General features: G+C 39.2%; 1 protein-coding gene across 2 annotated transcripts in view; it reads right to left on the bottom strand.

Annotated features, from left to right (window-relative positions):
- LOC104591905 (DEAD/DEAH box helicase) overlaps window positions 1–17,256 on the bottom strand; it is a 47,797-nt gene extending 30,541 nt beyond the window's left edge. The window contains exons 1-5 of one of the 2 annotated variants that reach the window (XM_088886575.1): window positions 16,106–17,256; window positions 14,681–14,906; window positions 14,157–14,402; window positions 11,578–11,712; window positions 11,062–11,186 (exon numbers count right to left, since the gene is read on the bottom strand). In XM_088886575.1, coding sequence (XP_088742701.1) covers window positions 11,062–11,186; window positions 11,578–11,712; window positions 14,157–14,402; window positions 14,681–14,906; window positions 16,106–16,707 — 1,334 coding nt within the window. In that variant the 5' untranslated portion in view covers window positions 16,708–17,256. The remainder of the gene's footprint in view (window positions 1–11,061; window positions 11,187–11,577; window positions 11,713–14,156; window positions 14,403–14,680; window positions 14,907–16,105) is intronic. The other variant, XM_010251042.3, reaches the window with a different exon arrangement.
- Window positions 17,257–19,565: the final 2,309 nt, after the last annotated feature.

Raw genomic sequence — 19,565 nt, 5'->3', positions numbered from 1 at the left:
CTTGCTTCAGATTAAAGTACTCTTGGTACAACTGATACACCCTAGTTGTATTGTCTTGTCCGAAGTATAGCTTCTTAGCATGATCCCAGATTTCTTTAGTTGTATCTATGAACATAAAGTTCACACTAATTTTTGGTTCCATGTTGTTCCATAGCCATGTCATTATTTGTGCATCTTCTTGTTCCCAGTCACTGGACCCCGGAGAATCAGAGAAAGGTTTCTCCTCTCTCACATGTTTTACCTTTCTCTTGGCCTTTAAGAACACTTCCACAGATTTTTCCCACGGCACATAATTCTCACCATTCAGCTTAATAGATGTCATTTGAACACTTGGGTAGTTTGAAGAAAGCATGACACCTGTTTTATTGTCATTCCCATCTCCAATCGATGCCATCTTAACTAATTCACCTTCAAATATGCAACACAACCTCACACACTTCCACAAAACTTATCTCACTTACGGCACCACCAACTTCTTCAAATACACATTGCACATCAAATACTAAAGCTGAAATCACTCAGTCATTACATCAAACACCTATACTGCATACTGCAGAACCATTCACCCACCAAAATACAAGGGCTGAAGTCACTCAGTCATTAAATCAAACACTTGTACTGCACACTGCAGAACTGTTCACACACCAGATCCAAGGGTTCACTTTTAAGTATTCAGAATCATCAATACACCATTCACCACAATACAACTACCACCACACCACTGCTGTCATGAACTTCAGCAGTCGAAAAACCCCACTTTCAGCACACATATGAGGTAAAACAGAGAAGAACAAGACTGATATGCATACTAGTCACTCCAAACCTCCACAACAAAAAAAATTTTGAACCAAAACACAACATTCACAGTCCATTATTTGGGCAAAAAACAACACTGTTCATACCTGTCCACAAACAGCCCTCTTCGTATCACTGAATAGAGGGCGTCTAGTACACAACTTCAACGACCACCACCACAGTAACTGGAGGCATTCTCACCTCCAGAACCACAAAACGACGACTCCTCTTTGGCCCCTTGTCGAGCTTCCACTCAGGCTAGCAGAAAATTGAGAAAAGCTGAAATGGTTGGCGGCGAACCCAGGAAGAAGACAGCAGCAAGGAATAATGAAAGGAGAACAAGGTTTTACCGCTCTGATACCATGTAAGAAAACCCTATTCGATTCTAGGTTAAAGTAGAGAAGAAGAAGAAGAAGAAGAAGAAAAAAGATGGGACACATAACTTAAACTTAAATAAAATAAACCTTTCACTCTCAAACAGATAAACCAAAATGACCAAAATACCCTTGATTCGTGTATTCTAACAAATATCAACCTCATTAGGAAGAAAGTTTGGATACTTTTATTATTTTATATTTATATATAGTCACTCACATTAGATAGAGACATAGGCATGTGGTATTGTTAGACCAATGACCCCTACTCTTCTCTTTTTTCCTCTTCTGTCTTCTCATAATTCACAACAAGATGGTATCAAAGCAACAAGAAGAAGGCTCTTACAAGGTTGAAGATGTCAACAATAGTTTCTTTAGATCTATTAGTTAATTTAGATTTATAAATCAGACCTCTTGATCATATATTTTCTTCTTCTAAAATTCTTATTTATTTTTTTGTTATCTTTCGTTCAGTTCATATTTGTTGTTTAGTGTTTTGGTCAGGATTAAAATATCGATACACCTGATACCCTCAAGTGGGTATTGGTGTTTCAATATGATCAATACACATTATTTTTTTACTTCTTTTTTAATTTTATAGTTACTAGAAGGTCCCACCGTGTGTTTTAAAGCTTTAAAGTTATCAAAAAACTTTTTGTATTAGTGTATCCACCCATATCTGGGTGCACCAATACAGATACCATACGCCCAATATGGGGAATACCATATCGATATTTTAATCCTTGGTTTTGGTATTGTTGAGTTGGTCCAAATTGTTTTTTATTTAGTTAGGAAGTTGTTGGGCTTTAGGCCCATTAGTTTATGTTTTTTTAAGTTGTGAATGTTCAGCTATATTAGTAGTAGTCCTACTAAGGGCATCCTTGTAATATCTCATCCTTTAAATTAAGTATAAATATAATGAGAGGTAGGCGGCTAGGGTTAATTTTACAATCCCGGTTGACTTGCTACTCTTTTCTTCTTCTCCTTTCTTCTCTACTGCTGAAATCTTCATCTCCCCCCTCTTTCCTTTCACAAGAAACTCGACTAAATCTGCAATTAATGATTTCTACTTGGTATCAGAGCGGGCCGAAGGTTCCTTGAAGTTGTTCTCTCATGCAGCCCTAGATCAGCCGACTGCATGGTGATTTAAGAGGTTGATCAAAGCTCTCAGGTAAGCCCAGTTTTTGGATTTTTTTGGTGAATCTGTGTGCCCTGTAGCTGGTCTAGGGTTTTTCATCAAAATCAAGAAAAACTGGAGAAAGGGGAAGAGTTTTGTTTCTGTTGGACTCTTCAATTTTGACCTAGGAAGTGGCGCCCTAATTTGTTAGGGTTCCTTGGAGTTTTTTGTAAGGGGCGATTCAAGTCCTGCCTGATTTGGAGGCTTCTAGAGAGAGCGGTTGCCTCTTCTCTCTCTTCTCCCGTCCCACAGAAAATGAATCTTTTGTGGGAAGAAAGTCTAGGACACCAGAAAGGTGTTGTTGGTTCCAAAAAGTGTTTTGTTTGATCTTGTTGTAAATTTCAGTTATTTTCTTTACATTTTTTGAGAAGCATGGAGAGCCACGGAGTTGAGAATAAGCCCGGGAGTGAAATGGTACCAGTGGGAGGAGGTGCTGGAGACCCTTTCGGGGCTGGGATCATTACTACAGTTAGGTTGGATGGTGCAAATTACTTAGAATGGTCACAATCTGCAAAGATGGCCATTGGTGCTCGTGGGAAATTAGGGTATATCACTGGTGAAGAGGTGAAACCCGAAACTAGCAACTCCCGGTGGGTACAGGAGAATTATATGGTGATGACTTGGTTGTGTAATTCCATGTTGCCCCATATAAGTAAAATTTTTTTATGGGCAAATACAGCTAAGGAAATATGTGATGGGGTTGTAGAAACCTATTCACAGAGGGAGAATGTTGCTAGGGCTTATCAGTTGAGAAATCAGATTATTTCTACAAGGTAGGGAGATAGACATGTTGCAGCCTATTTTTCAGCCCTTAAAACCCTGTGGCAGGAGATTGACCATTTAGAGACATTTGCTTGGGAAACCACTAAGGATGCAGCTACCTATCAGAAACATCTAGAGAAGTATAGGGTGTTTGAATTTCTTGTTGGCCTTAATCCCGAGTATGATATTGCACAACAACACCTTTCCAGGGATAGTGTTACTCTCTCCCAGGCATATGCCTTTGTGTTAGGGGAGGAGTGCAGGAGAGATGTGATGATGAAAAATCTTACTCCTGATCAGTCTGCCATGGTAAGTGCTGTGAAACCTAAACAAAGTGGAGATCGGGGTGGCAGTGAAATCAAGAAGGAAGATAAAAGAGATCTGATCTGTGACTACCATAAAAAGCCTAAACACACAAGAGATACATGTTGGAAGCTTCACCCACATCTTGTGCCGACTAGATTGAAAAATAAGAAGGGAAATGCACACATGGCAGTTATTGGTGACATTTCGGCCCCTCCTACTACAGTTGCTCTGGAGTCTGTTGCAGCTGTTGCAGTAAGGGCCGAACTTGAGAGGTATGGGCTACTTCTGAACCAACGGGGTACAGCCAGTTCCAGTTCAGCCGCAAGCAGACAGCAAGGTACAAGTGGCACTGGTGGAGTCCACTCTACTTCCTTTGCTCACACAGGTAGTTCACAAGTCACTGCAAATTACGTTTCTACTTCAAGTAAGGAGGGACCTCCTTGGATTATAGATTCTGGAGCCTCAGAGCACATAACCCAAAGCTCTACTATTTTTTCAACTTACCAGCTCTGTTCTGGCTGAGATAGGGTCTCCACAACTGATGGATCCCATGTTCCTATTGCTAGGAAGGGATCTATCAAGATTAGTGATTCTATTTCTCTACCCTCTGTCCTTCAAGTTCCCAGATTGAGCACTAATTTGTTATTTGTTAGTAGTTTGACTAAGAACCTGAACTGCTCAGTAATTTTTTCTCCTGGTCATTGTATTTTGCAGGATCTGGATTCAAAGAGGACGATTGGGAGTGGTCGTGAAATGAATGGAATCTACCTCCTGAATGTACTTCCCCCTCATCAGAGTCATCATGTAAGCAAGGATAGTGAGTCAGGATCTGTGGGTCAAATTATGCTTTGGCATAATCGTTTGGGCCATTTACCTTTTTCTTCTTTGAGTTTTTTGTTTCCAAAACTTTTTGAGTCTGTTAGTTTGTCAAGTCTGTAGTGTGAAGGTTGTCAACTTGGAAAGCATTGTAGACATTCATTTAAACCTAGTAATAAAAGATGTTCTTCTTCTTTTGATGTTATTCATTCGGATGTGTGGGGCCCTTATCATGTTCCTTCTATGGGAGGCTATCGATATTTTCTCTTATTTGTGGATGATTTCTCACGATACTCTTGGATTTACGTGATGAGATCTCGCGATGAAATACCATCCTTGGTGAGGCAATTTCATCAGATGGTACTAACACAGTTTGGAACAAGAATAAAGGTGTTCAGATCCAACAATGCCAGGGAATATTTTGAAAGACACCTTGCCTCATATCTGTTAGAATATGGTGTTGTCCATCAGAGTAGTTGTCCCTACAGTCCACAGTAGAATAGTGTTGCAGAAAGGAAAAACAGACACATTGTTGAGATTGCAAGAAGCATGATGATCACATCTACAGTTCCAATTCGGTTTTGGGGTGATGCAGTTCTCACAATAGTATATCTGATTAACAGGGTGCCCTCTCGTATACTTGGATTTAGCACCCCATTCAGTCTCCTCGGGGAGAGATGTTTCATATTCCTCTTAGAGTGTTTGGGTGTGTCTGCTTTGCACATATCCTTGGTCCTCACCGCTTGAAGCTTGATCCCAAGGCAAAAAAGTGTGTCTTCCTTGGATATGCAGAGAATCAGAAGAGTATTGCTGCTATGATCCAGTCTCTGGGAACCGACATGTTACCATGGATGTCACCTTTTTTGAATCTACGTACTTCTTCTCAAAGAATTCTTCTCAGGGGGAGTGTTTTGGGGAAGTGAGTAAGTAGTCTATTCCTCTCCCAATTCCAGTTCCTGTGTCTACTCCTGTGCTTGACCACCACCCTATGTCACCTACCTTGCCACCTCCTTTGCGTTCTGCTTCTCAGCATTACTTACGACAGAGACTTCACAAGGAGGTCGATTCCACTACAGTAGAACTCACATCACTTCTTGTCAATTCCTTGGAGACTCCAAATTCGGCTGACATGGATTCAGGTATTTCTCTTGGTCCCGCTACTGTTTCAGTTCCCATTGATTCTACTAACACTGTTATAGATAACCTTAATCTCCCTATCGCTCTCAGAAAAGGGAAGAGAAAGTGTACTGCTCATTGTATTTCACAGTACTTATCCTACAGTGGACTTTCTCCTTCCTACCGTGCTTTTCTTTCCTCTCTTGATTCAATGTCTATACCCAAGGGTGTTAGTGAGGCTCTCTCCAAACCTAAGTAGAAGGCAGCTATGCAGGAAGAGATGGCAGCTTTGATTAAGAATCAGACATGGGACATTGTGGATCTACCAGAAGGCAATGAGACAATTGGATGCAGATGGGTTTACACAGTAAAATATAAGGCAGATGGAAGTATAGAAAGGTACAAGGCAAGACTTGTTGCAAAAGGGTACACACAGACCTATGGCATTGATTACTTAGAGACCTTTGCACCAGTTGCAAAGATGACCTTTGTTCGGATACTTCTTTCTCTTGCTGCCTCATACTCTTGGCCCTTGTTTCAACTTGATGTGAAGAATGCTTTCCTAAATGGGGATCTACAAGAAGAAGTGTATATGGATCTTCCTACTGGCTTTTACAATGATACTGAAAAGGGAAAGGTATGTAGGCTTAAGAAGTCACTTTATGGCTTGAAACAATCTCCCAGAGCATGGTTTGACAGATTCAGAAAGGCCTTGATTGCTTCTGGCTACACTCAGACTCAATCCGATCACACCTTGTTTGTGAAGCGAAGGGGATCTTTGGTGTCAGTCCTAATTGTTTATGTGGATGATATTGTTGTCACTGGGAATGATCTGAGTGAGATTGATGGTCTGAAAATGAACCTACATAAAGAATTTGAAATTAAGGATCTTGGAGAACTGAGATACTTCTTAGGCATTGAAGTTGCAAGATCAAAACATGGAATTTTTCTCTCTCAAAGGAAGTATGTCTTGGATCTTCTTCAAGAGACAGGGAAGCTTGGAACAAAGGCAATCAACACCCCTATTGATCAGAACCATAAAATCAATGCAACAGAAGGTGAACCAGAAAAGGACATTGGGAGATATCAGAGACTTGTGGGTCGGCTGCTATACTTGTGTATGACAAGACCAGACATTTCCTATGCAGTAAGTGTAGTAAGTCAATACATGCATGCTCCACGAGTCCAGCATTGGGAGGCAGTTGACAGGATTCTTGCTTACCTAAAGGAACACCCGGGCAGAGGCATATTGTTTATTGATCATGGACAGTTGAAACTAGAGGCTTATACAGATGCTGATTGGGCAGGATGCCTTGATGACAGGAGATCAACTTCAGGAGTGTGCACCCTTGTTGGGGGTAACCTTGTCTCATGGAAGAGTAAGAAACAAACAGTGGTGGCAAGATCAAGTGTTGAAGCCGAATACAGGGCCATGGCACATGGAGTTTCAGAACTTCTCTCAATTCGTTCCCTGTTAGAAGAAATTGGTGTACAGGCAAAAGAACCTATGATGCTATACTATGACAACCAGGCAGCAATTAACGTTGCCCATAACCCAGTCCAGCATGACCGAACTAAGCACATTGAAGTGGATAGACATTTTATCAGAGAAAGGGTAACTTCTGGAGAAGTTTGTCTTCCATGCATTGCTTCTGATCTGCAGCTCGTTGATGTTCTCACAAAAGGTGTTGCAAAGAACAAGCTGGAGCATAATCTACACAAATTGGGAATGTGTGACATTTACTCCCAACTTGAGGGAGAGTGTTGAGTTGGTCCGAGTTGTTTTTTATTTAATTAGGAAGTTGTTGGGCTTTAGGCCCATTAGTTTATGTTTTTTTAAGTTGTGACTGTTCAGCTATATCAGTAGCCGCCCTACTAAGGGCATCCTTGTAATATCTCATCCTTTAATTTAAGTATAAATATAATGAGAGGTAGGCGGCTAGGGTTAATTTTACAATCTTGGTTGACTTCCTACTCTTTTCTTCTTCTCCTTTCTTCTCTACTGCTGAAATCTTCATCTTCCCCCTCTTTCCTTTCACAAGAAACTCGACTAAATCTGCAATTAGTGATTTCTACTGGTATTTCTGTCAACAGTTCTATTGGTCCAATTTTACTACTTTAAATATTGTTTTACCCTCTTGTTGTTTCTGTTATCATATCTGATTCAATTATAAATAGCAATTTGCAATTTAAATATAAATAATAATTACGAGAATTATTTTAAATAGTAATTATGTACTATTAGCTGTGTCATCCTTTTTTTAAGATTTTCAAAAAGTTCTAAGCAAATTTTATGCCTGGAAAAAAAAGTTTTAGAGATTTCTTCCTAAAAGTCAAGAAAAAATCAGCAATTACAGTTTGTACTTGACTACTGATTTTCTGTCCAAATCTAGCAAAGAGCTTAGGACTTCTTATACTTCCTATAAATTTCTAAATTCAGCAATTCAAGTTTTTCGGATTCTGCAAAAAAGTGAGTGAGTGCTCCCTGTTTTTCCCTTGTACTTTGGTGCCAGTTAGGAATTATCCCCTTGAATCTTTTGGTGATTGAGGATCATTTATTAAAGCTATTTGGCCTTGATGGACCCTTCTGATAGTGGTTTCAGACAGTTTTGAGCCTTGTCTTGTTTCCAGTGGTACCTAGAAGAATTCGAATGTCTAGTTGCATTAGGCTTTGACATCAACTCCTTTATTGATCTTTCAACGTTGATAATTGCCCATTGCCCATTGGACATTAACATGTGATGAATTTAAAGGTGTTACTACTAATGATCTCTTGAGTGGTTAACAGGGGCAGCTCATCAGCCTAGAGCTGGAAAGCTCTTGAGGAGGGATAATAAAATTAATTTTGACGGCTGTAGTCTTGGAAACCCGAGAGCATTAGCATTTGGTGGTAACATTCTTTTCAGATTTTCAGACCCAGCTCATTATAGCAACTCCTTAAAGGCTAAAATTATGGCACAAATAGAAGATTTGAAGTTGGCAATATTACATGGATGGACAGAACTTATCGTCAAAGGGGACTGCCAAGTTCTTTTACATTGGGTGAGAGTGTGAGAGAAGAAGAGACATATCATGGAGGTACAGAACTTTAGTTAAGCAAGTGCAGATATTAGGACATAATCTGAAATAGCTCATTCCAGAGGAGGGGGTCCCTGGGTCTGCAAATGCCTTGGCAGATACTCTAGCTAAGTAGGAGTGAAACAAAGAATATTTTGTTTGGGGAATGCCAGGCCCAGGGTTTATTTTGTAACATCCTTATATGAGTTTTAAGTGATTTTTTTTTTTGTAAGTATATGAGTTTTAACAGAAATTGTAATACATACATACATACATAAATATATATATATATATCTAAAACTTTCACATAATAGTAAGCGTAAAACTATCTTTTAATCATATGTCAATATAATATAAATATTTAACAGATTCTCTAGAAAATTGCCAAATCCAACTTATCTAAGACTCAGCCTTCCAAATGTGTCATGCATCAACCTGATCGAATTGTAAGTATGGTTGCAACTTGGGTGGGACCAACCCAACTCAAGCCCAACTGAACAAATGCATACATATTATGTGTTTTATTTATATAAAAACATATTTTTATAATTATATACGCATGTATATGTATTCAATCCATTCCACTCCTAAATTGAGCCATAAAGCCCAATAAAAGATTTTTTTTATAGTAAAAGAAAATTCATTGAAAGAAAAAAAAAACACAAATACATCCTAGACAGGTGTTAAGGATGCTTGTACAAAACAATTTCAAATATTCTTTCAAACCTTCCCAAGCCTAGCTTCAGTTGTGCCGTGTTAAGCTTGGGTTGGATCTATGTTCATAAACTCAGGCTTGACCTTAGGTTGGGCCCAAGCCTGAGGTTTCAACCTTAGGTTGGACCTAGGTTGACCCTCAACCCAAACCAACAAGCCCAGCTTCAGTTGTGCTGTGTTAAGCTTGGGTTGCATCTATGTTCATAAACTCAGGCTTGACCAAGCCTGAGGTTTCAACCTTAGGTTGGACCTAGGTTGACCCTCAACCCAAACCAACAAGCCCAGCTTCAGTTGTGCTGTGTTAAGCATGGGTTGGGTCTATGTTCATAAACTCGGGCTTGACCTTAGGTTGGACCCAAGCCTGAGGTTTCAACCTTAGGTTGGACCCAAGCCTGAGGTTTCAACCTTAGGTTGGACCTAGGTTGACCCTCAACCCAAACCAATCGGCCCAAGTTGCACCCCTACCTGTAGAGCCCAGATATGGTCCCAACAACCGGTCCCAATAGCCATTGCAGTTGTACATCAGGAACATCTCATCATGAAGGACAAAGGAGATGTTCCTAATGGACAGCTGCAATAGCTGTTGGGACTAGATCTGAACTCCTACCTGTAAGGCCAGGTCAGGTTTCAGAACATTATTGATGAATCAAGGGAAACATGGTCCTATATTGATTTTAGAGTGGATATTAACTTATTATAAATTTTAATGATGACCTTGCAAGTTAGAACAACACATAGAGAAGATACTGTTCCTATATTCATGAAGAATAAAATAATATAAAAAAATTTTTCCACATTAGTTTCTAATGTTATCCCAGGAAGTAGCCAATGCTTGCAGCTTGGTGCAGTGGTAAAAATATCAATCTTAGGCAGACAAGTCTGAGAACGTGAACTTCAGTCTGAGAGCAGACACTTTTGTGTGCTGAACATGCCAAAGGCTAGGTCCATATCCAGTCCACCCCTCCCAAGAACCTGGATAGTTGGGAACAACTTGGGAAATGGCCTTTTTATGAACATTATCCAATTAACTTTAGCTATTTAATGGCATTTGACAAAGGGTGGGCCTTGGCGCAACAGTTGGGTTGCTCCATTGTGACCTGGGTGACCAGGATTCAAATCTTGGAAACAGCCTCTTTGTATGTGCAGGGGTAAGGCTGCGTACATCTGTCCCTCCCCATACCCCACATTGGTGGGATCCTCGTGCACTGGGCTGCCCCTTTTAGTAATGACATTTGAATGATATTTTGTAATTCAATGTAATTTGCTATGAAGTATAAATGATGATGAAGGATACACAGAATTGTGACCGATTTTTTTTTTTTTTTTGTAAAATTTGGTTCACACTGATCAACTACATTATAACATTGTTAAAGTCGAAAGGAAATTTATGAATTCCACCCAAAAAAAAAAAGAAAAAGAAAAAATCCAAGGTCTTGAGCTTTTATCCAGCATTAGTTTCTTTCATCACTGACATTGAAATGAAACCCCTAAGTTCTAAAAGTTGTCAAACTGCTACAAATTAGATCACTTTTGAAAACCAAACCTGAATTTTTCTGGTGAGAACCATCACAAGAGATTGAATATGCAAAAGAATAAATGAATGCAAGAATAATGCACACTGTAACTAGCTGGAAATTAAAACAACCACTTTCTCATGCGTGCAATGGTTGGGATTGGGATTATCAATCAGAATTAAAAAAAAAAAAGATATGCATATTAATAACTTTTATCAATAACTGGAAATCTGATTAATGATGTAAATGCAAAGCCCTGCTAAAGCAATTAGCAGGGATGTAAAATGAGCACAAAACAGCCAAGGCAGACAAAATATGACCAATTATGATTGGAACCCACTTGAATGAGCTGTTCAATAGAGATGATGAAATTTTCAAGATAATGCAAATTTTAAAACTACTTGGAATAGAAATGAAATTGTGAACATACCTAGCATCACGAAACCCAGTTAGTGCTAGGTAAAGGGTGCGTGGAATAGGTGTTGCAGAAAGTGTGAGAACATCAACTGAAGTTTTGAATGAAGCAATCTTCTCCTTCTGCTTGACACCAAATCTCTGTGAAATTCAAAAAAAAAAAAAAATACATCAGTGGTTAAGAGGTAATAAGTAATGCTTACTTAACAATACTGAACTGTAACAGGGAAAAAACTGAAACTTGAAAGCTTGAATGCACAACCAGTGGAGATCATTCACATGTAAACATATAAATGCATAATCATCAAACCAGATAGTCATTCAACCTTAATCACCCAATGGAAGACCAGAACAAGAAAAGATTTATGAACTCAATTCCTAAGAAATATGAGTAAGAAGAGATTTACGAAAGAAATTATAATGTAGTAAGAATTATCTCTTTATATAACTTAACATACTTGGTAAGTGATAATGCAAGCTCCACCAAGTATTCATAACATACAAAACAAAGGATGAGCAGAATGAAACTAACCTGTTCCTCGTCAACAACAAGAAGGCCAAGATTATTATAAACAACCCGGCTTCCAAGAAGTGCATGAGTTCCAACAACGATGTCAAGATGGCCATCTTTAATCATTGAAAGATGCTCCTCTTTCTCTGACTTGGTCTGCATAAAACCACTTTAGTCCCATAGAAGAATATTTAAGAAATAACTCAGATATCCACAGTGAAAAAATTAAGATAAATTCAGTTGCATCACCATAATCAACAGCCAGCCCAACATATAATTCCTATAAATTTAGGCTGAAGCAATCAACATACTTCCTACAAGTTTTCTTTTGTAAGTATAAATATTAAACTGTTAATTTCATTAACAAGATTTAGGCTTTAACGTAGGGCCACAAGGAATTTAAATATAGAAACACGGTGGGGCCAATCATATCAACCCTAGCAAGCCTGACAGGGCAATATGTTAAATATATTGTTAGATATTTAGTACAAAGGACAGGCCATCACCCAATGTTGGGTCCCAGCTATCGGGGGTCTTGGGAAGGGTGGACTGGATACAGAACTAACCTATGCCATTCCTTTTTTTCCCACACGGTAGCTGATCTTAGACTTGAACCAATGTTCTCACACTTGTCAGCCCAAAATTTTACCATTACACCTAATAATGGCCCCTGTATAGTGCAAACATAATGAAATATACTATTGTCAAAATTGGTAGAGGAAGAAGTAAAGAAAATGGGTGTAGATGTTTGGATTACCAATGGCACATGTGGAACTGGGAGATCTTCAAGGCTATAAGCAATTATTGTGAAGCTTGATATTTCTAAGGAAGCGATAATGTTCAACAGCAAATGGATAAGAACAATGGTAGTGTGGTAGGGATGATCCCAAAAATAGCAAACAAAGTGATAGGCAAAGTTATGTATGTGTTCACGTATCACCAGCAAGGTTCAAAATTTCAATACAATATGCCCCGTATCTTTTGCTTACTGATACGCCTATTTTAAGGCATTTTTAAGAAACTCTTGTTTAATAATTAAAGAACATAAAAATAGCCCCCTGTGAAAATTGAAAAAAAAAATAAAAAGATGCAAGGTTCAAAGTATCAATACACCCCTTCGGGTGTATCGGGGTGTATTGATATTTTGAACCTTGATCGCCAGAGACTCTTCCAGCTCTGATCTTTTTTTTTTTTTTTTTTTTTGTACCGGGTGAGTTCTTTGCCCAGATAGGTAAGCATGACAGAATAATATGAATAGCAGGCTGAGAAGGTTGTTTCTCAGTTTAATCATTCTTTACAGCATTAATAGGCTCATTAGATTCTTCATTCTCTTGGCATTGTCTTTGAGGAAGCTAATGTGTGATTCATAGATTCATTACCAGCTAGGCTTCGGCCCAAGAGGGCATATCATATTGAATTTCATTCCTTCTCAATCTGCTGAAACCTGTGAAAGGAACAGAACAGATGCACCCTTAATAGAAAAGTATGCCCAACCTTGATGGTAATTGGGAGAATTGAGCGGCAGCTGGGTTTCCATCCTAAATGAGTTCCATGCTCTCACATTTAAACACTTCCCTAATCAGTGGGATTACATCATTTATGATTCTAACATTGATACATAAAGCTTCTTTTCTACATAATATCCATGGTTTTTAACTCATTGACTGTGTAAAGGCTTGTAGATTAGTCTTTTAGATTGTTTTTGCAAATATTTATGCAATCCATCATACTTTAATTATCAAAAATATGTAGCAAATGTTCCTCCTATAGGAGAGTTGCAAGTGTAAAAGGTGTCCTTGTGATGGAAATCATGTAAGCTTTTAGAAGGAGCAGAACAAGAAACAACGACAACCATGATCTGCAAGAATCAAACCATCATATCAAGTTTAAACCAGTTTTTCCCTTACAATATCACCAGTACATGAAGGCTTAATAACAGCTATTTAGCTATTGTAAATATAATATAGATATTGACACTGAATAGAACAGAATGGCAAAACAGGATTTATGTAGCTCACCCCATATAGTTGGGACAAGGATGATCTAATAAAGCTATTCTTCAGTGGATGTTAAAGATTCAGTGCTGAGTTCAGTATTATTATAATTTTGATAAGTCTGGGTTAAGTATTATAATTAACCATTGAGAAGTGGAAAATACAAAAATTCCATGTGAAATACAGACATTTTAAATTTTACCAAGTCAACTGAAAATCACTTTTTTATAGAAAGCAATAGTAGAAAAAGAATTGTATGACCCAGCATGGAATTTGATTAAAGCTACAGAAAACAGTACCAGGATCATATGAAGATAAACTTCAGCAAGTATAACAACCCAAGAAGAGCAAAAGAAGACTTGAAGCAGTCTAGCCAACAGCTCACAGTTTATGAATTACTAAATCTAGACCAGCTTCAAAGTAATTTACTGGAAACTGGGCATGTACTGATCTAGAAAAAAGTTCAACCACATATGAAATAGAGTTGTTCTCCTCAGTCCCCACAATCAAATGCAACCATATCTAAATAAGCAGTTACATGATACTGATCCTAGAACACCAAATCAAAAAAATGAAACAACTGATTCAAGAGAAGCAACTTCATACCTGAAACCTGCTCAGAAGCCCAACCTTGATATTAGGATACTTAGAAAAACGCTCAGATATCACATCAAAGTGTTGTTTGGCTAGAACAATTGTTGGTGCCAGAACCATTGCTTGCTTCCCAGCTGAGACAACACAAAAGATTGCACGTAAGGCAACTTCAGTTTTCCCAAATCCAACATCTCCACAAATCAATCTGTCCATTGGGGTTTCCCTCTCAGTTAAATCTTTTTCTACATCAATGAAAGCCTGAAAATTATGATGCATACTGTCAGAGGTACAAAAAGCTTTTCGAAAATGAGTAGAATAACATTGAAAGAAAATAAACCTTAGCCAATTAATAGTAAAAATTATGGCATATATAACTCTATACTGGTCAGTAAACAATAATGTTGAGGGCAAGCAAAATATCTTACAAAAAGCAATATTTATCAAATATAACATAAAGAGAATAGAAAAACGATCTACCTTAATTTACGGATTGTAATGATGCATTCAAAAAAAGTATAAAGTGGAAAAACTACTACCTGTTGTTGGTCAGGTGTTGGCTCATAAGCAAATTCAGCAGTAAATTCATTCATGGCAGAACACTTTGGGTATGGAGGCCTTCTTTGTTTTAGTCTATGTAAATACAACTCCATTAAATCAACAACCATTTTCTGAATGGCAATCTTCCCTTTTATCCTTCTCCTCTCCCATGCACTTGTGTCGCTTAATTTGCTTAATGTCCGAGGCTTTTTTGTTTCATTTGGACTGGAAAGAATAGTGAGACATGGTTATCACTTGAGTGGGAGAAAAACCAGAGTCTTATGTGCATGTATATGTAACCATGGTCAATTAAAATAGAAGCAATGAGAAATGCCCTAGAAAGCATGTTGGACATTTTGATGTGATAGTAAGTAATGACTAATGAGTAAAATATATCAATAAATGTACAAAAAAAACATACATATAATTCAATATCCAGTATAGTTTGATATAAAATTTAATGGTGCTAAAGAGCACTTTGGTAGATGTTGATCTGACAGCACTCAGAAATTTCTTTTTGGTTACCATACATTAATTGACATTTATTGCAGGTTATGGATTTTATGTACATAAAGCATCAGATACTCATCTCATGACCCACTAGAATCCATATGTATACATGAGAACCCCCATTAGTAATGAAACTACGTTTCAGATTTTATATGACTGTCCTAGTACTGAGACGTTTTCTTGTTTCACATTGAAATTGGCAAAGAAAAAAAAATCAAAACCAGCTCAGACATGGAACAAATATAGCAATTCTAAAATAGAACTAGGTAACAGCCCAGAAGAAATGAGAAAAAATATTAAAATAAGAAGAAAGGACAATCTGGGCAGATTTGATAGAGAACTAAATAGATAAGCTAATGTGCTTGGCAAGAAGGAGCAAATAGACGTTCATGCCTATTAGAGATTCAACATCCCTATTGCAATAATTATTTCTCATTTCTTTTTGATAGATAAAGGGATTTGCATTCCTACTTTGTTGTTGCTTTCGGCTTTTTATTAGCATTTTCTGTGTAACTTTAATCCAATTTCAATGAGCTTGCAACTTTTCCTAATTGTTAAAATTAGCAAAATTGTTTTTCTAAATACTGGTAGTAGAGAGTCTAGAGACTAAGGTTGGCCACAATTTTTGCCTCTTAGCAGTTAACCTACGTGAACAAGATGCATATAAATAAAACTAGCAAATCCCCCATTTCTGAAGTTCCAAAGCAGATGCAAATTGCCATCGCTGACATATTAAACTTATTACCATTCTAATACACCATTAAAGTTCCAATATCAAACAACATCTAGTAACAGTCAGCCATAATTTACGAAAACAGTAAACCTCGACCAAGGCACCTCAATTACCAATAAAAAACATATTTCAACAAACAACCATGTAATCACCAAACCACAAGCGGGAAAGACAAACCTACAGATTATATCTGTAGAGCATCCTCGCCGCCTGCTTCACTGGAAGCTTCGCCATCCCGTCCGCGTACTCGATAAAGACATACTCAATGGGCTCCGTGGAATCCCTCGGGACATCGTATTTAATCCCCACAAACCTCCCAATTCCCACCTTCTTATGCACCACATAGTCACCCGAATGAAGCGTATAGGGGTCGACTTTGTAACCAAACCCCTCACCTTTCCCTTCCCTGTCCCCCTTTAGCTTCTGCATCCCCCTCTGTTGTTGTTCCTTCACCAATTGTATATACTTTTCTGCTTCTTCAGAATCCATGGTAGTTCTCGATGCCTCTCTCTTCCCATAGTCCCGACGAATTCTTTCGTTAAGAACTGATATCGCGTCGGTCTCTGAGGATTCAACCTTTGAAACGTTTGGTTTTCGTTGTGTTACCTCTGCGCATACAGCACTAGTACGTAGAAAAATCCGTTTATTGGTGTGATGAAACGGGAAACTGAGTTTAAAAGGCGGTGATACCCTTTGATATGAAGTAAGGTTGAAGAAGGGAAAGAGTGAGAGGTCGCGTTCGGAAACTGATGCCGGAAGGAGATAAGCTCTGGTGGCAGCCATTGGTGAAGCTTGGTGAGCTTAAAATGAGGTAAATACAAAAGAAATTGACAACGTGCGAGGAGATTCTGCCATCGAGAACTAGATTTGGAGCTTCGGGCCTCAGACACGGTGTTCGTGCAATTCAGATAGGAAATATGTCGCGGGAAAGACAGATATTCAGAAGGCAAGGGAATGCTCGCACAACGCGCGTTCGATGCACGTGCAGATGCAGAGCGCCCAATTAATCGGAGTCGCCACGATCGCGACAGATGCAGAGCGCGTTTGGGAGCAGCTTTGATTGAGCTGCATTGGTTAAGCCGCATTGAAGAGGCTACTGAAATTAGCTTTTTGTGTTTTCATGTAACTCGTGTGATCATGTCATCAAACATAGCTTTAGGCTTTCTGTATGAAGCCCGCTTGTAAAGCTTAAACAGGTATGGATGGGCTTTGCCGTGGACCGTGGTGGAGTCTGGCTTTATCCTTTATGAGGTGAGCCTTGTCCGGACAGCCTACGAATAGTGTATGGTAAATACCTCGGAAAGCCCAAATTTATCATCCTTCGGCTTCAACGAAAAGAAGGGTTTTTTTTATTTTGATGTGAGACTCTTCTTATGATGAGGATTTTTTACTGGAGTGACTTCTCCAAAGCAATTCAACCTCACATTAATTCTAATATATGAAATTTGTATGATGTTTGAAATGCATGATAGATTAAAGATTAATGGCCTTCCCTATGATTTTTTATAGGGTAAATTACATGGACCCCGTAGGTTAGTAACAAAGACCTCTTATATTATAATTTGCGATAAAGACCCCTCAACTTTAGCTGTTAGACAAATACCCACTTTATCATCAAAAAAATTTCCATTCAGCTATTTTATTTTTGGATAAATTACAAAGACCCCTCTATCAGGGGTCTGTGACAAAGAACCCCTGTACTTTATTTTGCGACAAAGAGCCTCCCTGTTGTGAGACAAAGATCCCCTTTTAGTTTTGTATTGAAATCTGCCGTTTTCATTCTTATACTATTCTTGTAATAAATATTTGAATAATTGGAAAAAAAACACTGTTCATCGTCTCCAACTTCACACAGCAGCGGCGAAGAACACTGTTCATCTGCCAAAAACTCTGTTTTCCGTAATTTGAATGCCTCCATCGGAGATTCCCTGTAAAACTAGAGAACCCATGCCTCCAACAGAGATTCCTTGTAAAACCAAATACAGTTTTTGAAGCATCCTAAGTTGGCCCAGTGAAGAAGGGATCTGCCCAACCAGTGAATTGCTTTGTAATTCAAGAATTTGCAATCCAGAAATAGAACCAATCCCAGTGGGTATTGTACCGGTGAACCTGTTCTCTCCCAAACGTAGCTCTTTCAGCCGACCAAGCTTCTTCAGGTTCACAGGCAACGGCCCTTGAAAGAAATTACTAGTAAAATTAAGGTACTCAATCTTCTGCAAATTGGTGGCCAACAGTTCTGGTATCGGGCCCGAAAGGTTGTTCGATGATAAGTCGAGGTAAGTCAGGTTCCGGCAATTGAGTAGGAAAGGCGGGAAGTCCATGCTCAGTGAGTTGTAGAAAAGACTAAGATATGTAAGGTTGGGCATGCCAGAGAACTTGGATGAGTCAGGGGATTCTAAGTAGTTTGACCCGAGGTCTAGGTACCATACCTTTTGGAGATTGTTGATCTGATATGGGATTGGACCCTCGAGAGAATTGTTGAAGAGGTTGAGATAGAGGAGCTCCGACAGTCTTCCGATCCCTGAAGGGATGGAACCAACGAAATTATCGGTGCCCAGGTCCAAGTAAGTGAGCTTGGAGAAGTTGGCAATGGCCGAGGTAATTGTTCCATCGAGAGAGTTGTCGCTGAGATCAAAACTAGTGAGATTGGGTAACTATGCGAAATTGAGTTGGTCGAGTGTCCCGTTGAGACTAGAGCTGGGGAGGTTTATCTGGGTGACGCTTCCGGCTTTGTTGCAGACGATGCCGACCCAATTGCAGAAGCTTCTTATATTGGTGAGGGACCAAGAACATAGAGCATCACAGGAAGCTAAACTATTCTTCCACTTGACCTGAGCTTCGGCTTCTGTTGTTGTTGATGTAGAGGGCTTCAATGGGATGGAGAAGAGAAACAGAGGAAGGAAAAGATAAGGTCTTTGAGTCTACGACATGTCTGGTGTCTGCACATCGAGTATGCAGACAAAACTGGTGAGATTGTTGATGTAGAGGGCTCCAATGGGAGGGAGAAGAGAAACAGAAGAAGCAGAGAAAGGAAAAGATAAGGTCTTTGAGTCTGCAGACATGTATGGTGTCTGCACATCGAGTCCGCGACATGCCTCCCTGCACAGCAGTCTCCAGATTCGAGCATCTCACCACAGAGTTTGTCGGGCTTGGCGTCGACGAGGGCGAGTTCGTCGGCAAGGTCCTGTGTTAGGATGGTCTGAGCAATGGCCATGCCAACGTTGCCAGTACCGACGACGGTGATCTTTATGTGACGCTTGGTGGGAGATGGGGGCTCCGTTCGATGGATGGTTTTGAAGAAAGTCTGGGCTATGTCAAGGCCTAGATCTTGGCTTAGGAACCCAAATGGACTCTTCTCCATGGACGTCGAACAGTAAAAGTGGAACTGCTCTAGAGTCTGGTCTGGTTGGATGGATCTTCTCCACTCTCGATGGGATAAGTATTTAAAAAGGTCATCGATACCGACGACGGTGATCTTTATGCCCCTTCTTTGGCGCCGCTGTTGTTCGTATATGTGAGGTTGGGGAAGATGAACAGTGTTCGGATATTTATTACAGTATGTGGATTAAAATGGTGGATTTCAACGAAAAACTAACGAAAGGGGTCTTTGTCTCACGGTCATAGTACAGGAAGGTTTTTTG

This window comes from Nelumbo nucifera, chromosome 4, assembly GCF_055504915.1.
Source record: "Nelumbo nucifera cultivar China Antique chromosome 4, China Antique-T2T, whole genome shotgun sequence".
In the NCBI taxonomy this organism is placed as follows: Eukaryota; Viridiplantae; Streptophyta; class Magnoliopsida; order Proteales; family Nelumbonaceae; genus Nelumbo; species Nelumbo nucifera.
This window is presented reverse-complemented; position numbering and strand designations above follow the sequence as displayed.